The 7,809-nt window shown below is 34.8% G+C and overlaps 1 protein-coding gene across 1 annotated transcript; it reads right to left on the bottom strand.

Moving 5' to 3' along the window:
* Positions 1 to 4,928: 4,928 nt before the first annotated feature.
* On the bottom strand, positions 4,929 to 6,514 carry LOC145888939 (uncharacterized). Its single transcript, XM_082979809.1, has 2 exons — positions 6,014 to 6,514; positions 4,929 to 5,863 (listed from the first exon to the last, which is right to left on the bottom strand). Exons 1-2 carry the CDS (start codon positions 6,410 to 6,412, stop codon positions 5,198 to 5,200), a joined length of 1,065 nt encoding a protein of 354 aa, XP_082835935.1. The 5' UTR covers positions 6,413 to 6,514; the 3' UTR covers positions 4,929 to 5,197.
* Between the last annotated feature and the right edge of the window lie 1,295 nt (positions 6,515 to 7,809).

Genomic DNA, 7,809 nt, shown 5'->3' on the forward strand with positions numbered 1-7,809 from the left:
CGTCAAGTCGATGCGAGTTGAACCAAGCGAGATATTGGCAGAGAGCTGAGGCTGGGAACCATTCAATGTCGTATGATTAAAGTAAAGTTGGGCATTACCATTGTGCAAAGTGATTGTATTTGTAGTTTGAGTGAATCGGGTGATATTCTCAACAAGTTGGTCGATGTTTATTAAATCATCTGGGTTATCCGCTTGTATGGAAGTCAGATTATTTTCCAAACCTGATCAAAATTTATGTTGAGTTTCTCAGTTCGGAGCTTCAACTGCTGTTTGGTGTTTTTAAAGCTTTTTTAAAAAAAAAAGTGTTTGCCACTTGCATAATAATGCATATGTCAAAATTACGCCATAATGACTTGTTACCACTTGTAGGTGCCATGTTTTATATCCAGCCAATAAATATAAGTAAACATTTTTTTCATTAGATTTTGCATCAACTTATGTACTCACTACGAATAATTTCATTCCAGATGGTGTCTGTTGTGGTCGATGGTTGGTTGGTTATTGGGATGGTGGTTGTTTGCAAATTTGGTGAAAAATCTGTAATGTAATATATCTGTAATATTTTTAATGAGAAACGGTAACAAACTTTGCTTCAATAAAAGTTGACCACATGTTTTTATATGTTTTAAGTGATTTTATTAAATTCACTTACTGCAGTAAAGTGATAGATTGAGGCAAGTGGATGGATATTGTGTTAAGATAATTGGTGCGTAATCAACATTGGGAAAACCTGTAATGATGAACACAATTAAACTTCATGTAAGAAACCAACAAATAAAAGCATGAGTTTTGCTTTCATCAAAAGTATGTTTTTGTTTCATAATAAATAAAACTACAGAGGCAACAGCGTGACAACATTGTTGTGTCAGAATACTGCTTCCAAACCTGGATAACCAGAAAAACATGCGTACAAACACTTTATTGCAAGGAATCATCGACATTTCCTACTTGGGACTTCCCCGAATTATGTATATGTTGGTTCGAGAATAGATGTAATGTTTTTTTGTAAGTAAATGACTTTGAACAAGCATCATCGACAGAAGGAACAGGTCTTGTCAACCTTGGTTAAGAACCTCTGCTCTATTATATGAAAACTCACATTTTTCGTATCCTCGTACCGAGATTGTATAAACCGAACCTTGAAGGGAGGGAGTTGAACCTGCGCAAAACATCAGTTGAAACGAATGAAAACATTACTCTCCTTTGTTAAATAGTTGTATCGATTATACTGAATAAACGCATTTCACCTGGTTGAAGGAATTGGATCTTTACGTTAACAGGTGGTTGAGGTGGGGAATGCAAAGTCCCATTGATTGACGACATACAGCATCCACTTCCAGTACAGTTAACCGCTGCAGTTTAATGAATTTACCGTTATAGCGTGAAGTAAGACAAGCTTTGTTTCTATTTCAACTTAAATCGAAAATATGTTTGTTTAAAGAAAGGAGACGAGTTTTGGTCAAAATGAAGTTGCTTCAAGTTCAAACTTCAAATAAAAAATTGCTTTACCTGTGAGATTTATTCCATTGATGTTCGCGTCGTTCCCTGTAATTGAACATAAAGACACCTAAAAATCCTAATATTTATTGGGTGAAATCAGTAAACATAGCTCAAATTAGCACATCAAAAAAATCAAGCGTACTACGATTGATGGTAACAGTAGAATATATTTGAAAAGCGTTATTCGGTGCTGTTGTTAAAAAACATCCTAGAGTGGCAAGCAATAAGAATAAGCAGAGTGATATTCCTAATCCCTACTTTGGTAAACTATGTAATAAATACACATCTACCTCAAAATAAATAAACTTACAACTTCCATCCGATCCGTAGTAAACTGGTAGTGATTGATTTCGAGAAGCGAAAACTACAACATAGATAACCTAAATATTTCTGCATTGTTTGATACTATACGACTGATACTTACAATAATATACGTAATAGAGCCTTCACTAAATTGTGATTTAAACATATTTCTACAATATAAACCGTTGACAACATTGTTGTTTTTTGAGTCAAAACGATTGTTTTACAAGAAATCCAATAAAGTATGTTACTTACCACAAGGAAACGTTGTTCCACCTGAAGTTGAGTTGCACAAAAATATCACGCAATAACTCGGCCCTCGATCTAATAATGGGAACAACAATATTTTGGTTAAATTAGGTTAGAAGTAAATTTAATACATTGATATGCTTTCTTAATCCATACAAACATGAGATCACAAAAGCTGTTTTGGAGAGTTTGATAAATTTGTTCGTAATTACTAATTGCGAGTTTAAATCATACATGAAAAATTTTACAAACAAGTTTTGTTTTTACAAAGTAAATTCACAAATAATGTTCATCCAGCAAGACGAGTGACAAACTTACCACAATAATCAGAGGGGTCTAATTGATAAGTTCCTGTGAACAACACAAGCAGAAATGACATCACTGCAATGTGACGTGTTTTGGTGACGTCACGGCACCGGTCAAACGGCAAGACAACAACTGGAAGCTTCATGTTTGTAAGAATTCTGCTTTAACAACAAAATTGTGTCTTAATTTCTTCCCCAACAAGCTTGCTTTTAATTTCGAGTTTTATTTACAAATACATTTTCACGCAATAAATACAAAGGTAGCAGACAGGTCGGCTACCAAACACATAAGGAAATGCACGTCTGGTGCAATAAACCGGTTCCACAATTGAGCTTACAAAAACAATAACCTAAACAAAGCTGTTTTGAAATCTCCAACACTATTTAATTAATACTGCTGTATCAAATACTTCCAATAACCTTAAAAAGGTCCAAAAAACATCTGCCACTCGACAGGACAAACTCGTCAGCAGACATATGACAATACGCTTACTTCAACGAGCATATATAGGAAGTCACGCAACAAACGAAAAAAGGTTGTTTTGCTGTCGAAAAAATGCAGTATAACCTCCATGTCGTGAAGTTAAAACGTAAAATGAATTGACTCAATAGCGCCTCGTAGCGTCATAATGTGATGTCATGTATTGGAAAATTTTTGGAACGTGTTTTTTTTTACAACCACCGTAACTCGACTTGTACAATGGAAAATGCACGATAATGACAAAAAAGAAATATAAATGAATAATGAAAGTTCACTGTGTGGTTTAAAACGATACAAACGGAATCTCGACAAAGAAATAAACATATTTTGTTTACTGTTGTACCTTTTATCGATGATCGTTATCACTGCGAAATTTTGAGTACCTTTCGCTCTGAGGTGTGATGAGTTCCAACAAGTTGCATATAACATTACGTGGCCACCCGGCCGTGCTGGCCAAAGCAAAACCCATCAGAACGCAAACGCCAACTCGACTTTACGAATGTTTTATAAATCCTTAACGACAGAGTTAGTAGTCCCGAAGAATGCCCAAATATGATGTCCAACTTTCTTTTCCACTTTTCTTGTGCTGCTGATTTCTATTTGGTAACTGCTCTGGTTTTGTTCACTGCAAAATACAATGTATGTGCTGTGACGTCAGCGAAAGAAGAGAAGGCGAATTAACAATACCCACATGTAGGATATTAATTCGGCCTGACGATTTTTGGGTAAAACATGAATGTTATAACAATACTAATGTCGCAATAAAATAGGTGACCAAACGTTCAGAAATAGGTGACCAAACTTTCGGTGCTCGGCTAACAGAAAGTTTGCAACATCGAGCGCCCGGCCCATATGCCAAGAATGAAACCTAATCGGAAATCGTGGTCAGGATATCTTGGGTTTAAAGTATTGTGGTCAAAAGAAACACAGGGCCATGAAAAATAGGAAAATTTGTTGAGATCGGAATATCTGTGAGACGTTAACTGCAATATTATTATATTAACTACCCTACTCTACCGGGTGTATGTCAAACAATAATTTGTGTTTGAATAAAATACCGCAAAACAAACGTGTACAAATTCCACAGTGATGCAATTCGAAGTATTTTGTTTTTGTTATCAAAATTCTGTTATTATTTTCAAGCATCATGTATGATTTACCCACTTAATTAATTTTCTTCTCGAAAACACAATAAAATGACCAACAACCCAATATAATATAACAAGGCAACCGCGACCATGATACCACCAACATTATCAAATTTTCCATATCGACAATCGGGTTCATTTCGTTTACGTCATCATGTTGTCATAAAATGTGACAAAACGCGACAAGCGTTCGTCATGCGCGTTAATAACAAGAAGAGGAGAATTGTAAACTCGCTTTACTCGCGTTCCATGGAAGAAATCCGGAATAATTACCACAAATTTGTGGAGGGAGCATCAGCGTTCATTTGCGTGCGACTGCTGTTTACCAGTGAGATGAAACAACAAATGCTACCACCAACGTAAAATATACGACTGCATTGAGGTAAATTTAGATACAAGGAAATAAACATTTTTCTGTCTCCATCCAAATTTTGTTGGGTTCCAAGTCTGCCATTTTTTGGCAATATTTCAAATGAAATCTCGTATAATCTGGTTTAATTATAATTGAGATATTTTGTGAAATTAATTTCTTTAGTTGGCATATTCGGAAATTAATCAAAACTCTGCAGCATGAAAACCCATTCACATTTTTCGTATCCATCTACACAACAAGCAAAAACACAAACAAACTCGCAAACTAACAACACAAGTTTTATTTGCGGATGATCATATGATTGTTTCACAAAAACACAAACAAACTTGCAAACACAACAACACAATTTTTATTTACGGATTATCATATGATTGTTTCACAAAAACACAAACAAACTTGCAAACACAACAACACAATTTTTATTTACGGATTATCATATGATTGTTTCACAAAAACACAAACAAACTCGCAAACTAACAACACAAGTTTTATTTGCGGATTATCATACGATTGTTTCACAAAAACACAAACAAACTTGCAAACACAACACAATTTTTATTTACGGATTATCATATGATTCTTTTACTTTTCTGGGTGTTCTTTTCAGCAAAACTGAATGGTTTGCTTTATAGTCTGCATTTAAACAGTTGATTTACTTAATCGTATTTTCTTAGACTTCGTGTGGGTAAGAAAGTGTGTCTTTTGGTGTTCAACAAGACTTAGAGATATGAACAAACACTACAATCGTAAGGTTTCTTTACAGTATAAGTTCGAAGGTGAAAACGAAGACAGCTTGAATTGCTAAATTTGTTACGTCACACTTATTTGTTTTCTTTTTCTAGTGTGTTCGAATGTGAACATTTAGAGCGCCTGAAGAGGTGTAAGCTTTATCACATATGTTGCAGTTATAAGGTTTCTCTCCAGTGTGGATTCTGAAATGTTGGTCTCGTCTCGATTTCTGGATGAAAGCTTTATCACATATGTTACACTTGTATGGTTTCCTTCCAGTATGAATGCGTTCGTGTGCCATTTTATGGCTTGAACTACTGAAAGTTTTATCACATATGCTACACTTGTATGGTTTTTTTCCAGTATGAATTCGTTCGTGTGTCGTTTGATAGGCTGAACTGCTAAAAGCTTTGCCACATATGTTACACTTGTACGGTTTCTCCCCAGTGTGAATTCGTTCGTGTGCCGTTCGATGGCTTGATCTACTGAAAGCTTTGTCACATATTTTACACTTGTACGGTTTTTCTCCAGTGTGACTTCTTTTGTGAACTTTAAGAACCCTTGCGTCTCTGAAAGATTTTTCGCAAATATCACATCTATAAGGTTTTTCTCCAGTGTGGCTTCTCATATGCACGAGAAGACTGACTTTCTGGCAGTATTCTTTGTTACATTTGCTGCACTTGTAAGGTTTTTCCCCGGTGTGAGTTCGTAAATGTTCGGAGAGATGACATGTTCGCCGAAAATCCTTTCCGCATATTTTGCATTTAAATGGTTTCTCTGCAGTATGAGTTCTTTTATGAATTTTGAGTTCATTTGAAGTTAAAAAGCACTTTTCGCAAATGTCACATCTGTAAGATTTCACACCAGTATGAGTTCGAACGTGGTTGCTTAAATGTTCTTTGCGATTGAAATCTTTCGAACAAACCGTGCACTTATAAGGTTTATCTCCAGTATGAGTTAGAATGTGTTGCTTCAGATTGCCTTTCTGACTAAATTCTTTGAAACAAAATGAGCACTTGTAAGATTTCTCTCCAGTATGAGTCCGAACGTGTGTTTTTAAGTTGCCCTTTTCATTGAATGCTTTCAAACAAACTATGCACTTGAAAGGTCTTTCTCCAGTATGAGTTCTAATGTGTCTGTTTGAGTTGGCCTTGTCACTAAATACTTTCAAACAAAATGGGCACTTAAAAGGTTTTTCTCCAGTATGAGTCCGAATGTGTATCTTCAAGCTGCTATTTGAAGTAAATATTTTCACACAATACGTGCACTTGAAAGATTTCTGTTCCATGTTCTTCCATACACGCGGTTTCCGGATGCTTTTCATGATGTTCCAGTGTAGATGTGGTTCTTCAGAAAACTTATTGTTAATCCGGCGTTTCAAAACTTAACTTAGCAAGTTTCTATTACAGTTTACTGTCTTTGTTGTTAACCCTCTGTGGGCAAAATTATTAAATATATAGAAAATAAAAAAAATTCCATAGCAATGTTGGACTAATACACCAGCTTAAGATAAATTTTTAATTTAGGGGTATTTTGAAACATGACATATTTATCACACTTGTCCATCGAGGGCCAAGTTTAAAAAAAATTACTTGAAACACTGAAATCACAAAAAAAATCAAAACATTGACATTACACACAAAGTAGTTTATATTAATATTATCATTACAAAGTTCGTATTAATATGCATTAAATTCCTTTCTTTGTCAATGAGCAGACATGCACAATGTTTAAAAATGCATTAATTCAGACTTGTTTTGCCACAAGAAAATAATAAAACCAGTGTAGTTAATTGTTTCCTAATTTACAATCCAATTGCCACCACATTCTTTAGCAAAACAAACATCTGGTGATTATAAACAAATACTATGGCAATCGACCAAGGTATATTTTGCTCAGCCCAAAATACAAGTCAAACCAATCGACTCCTCCCATGAATAGCCTTAATTTAGGTTGATTTAGACATAACATTCCCTGTATTCCACTCTGTTTTCTTGTTCCACAGCTGAAACGAAGCTGGCCAGAAGTAATTTTTTGCATCCCTTTATTAATGTTTTAGCTTGGAGTTTATGCACTGAGGCTCCAATGACATTAATCATTTGAGTAATACCAAAACCAGTAAAATACTTCATATGTGATCAACTTACCAAATCCATAAACATAAAAAACAACTAAACCAAGCTCCGCTCATCATACAGCGAAGCAAATTTTCCAATAAATCATTATCGTTTTTACCATTATCATACCCCACAGACCGATCACATTACATATTACCATCAATTAATATTACATTTACTGAACATGAAGGAAAATCTTCACAATATCAAAGCAAAATCAATATTTTTTAATTTTTATGTTCATTGCTAAATATCACCTAATAGACTGAGTCATCAAATTTGTTCTGTTTACAAAAATTACCATAAAAGCACAGCTGTCCAAAAGTCGTTGGTACAACATGCATGATGTTTCCCAACTCAATAACTTACAAGCAAAGCCTTCAAATCAAAACCGCAAACCCACGCCACAACTAACTAACTAATGGCTATTTACCAAAACAAGGCTTTTGAAAATTACCGCCGTTTCCGCAAATGGATTTTACCATAAAAGTGTTTCCAAATGCAAAATTGTTGTTGTTTAAAACATGACGAATGAGAGATTCTTCACCAGCGTTCAAAAAACGTTCATTATGGGTGTGATTTTGCATGTATTCCAAGCGTTGCC

The sequence above is a fragment of the Ascidia mentula genome, chromosome 2, assembly GCF_947561715.1.
Source record: "Ascidia mentula chromosome 2, kaAscMent1.1, whole genome shotgun sequence".
Lineage (NCBI taxonomy): Eukaryota > Metazoa > Chordata > Ascidiacea > Phlebobranchia > Ascidiidae > Ascidia > Ascidia mentula.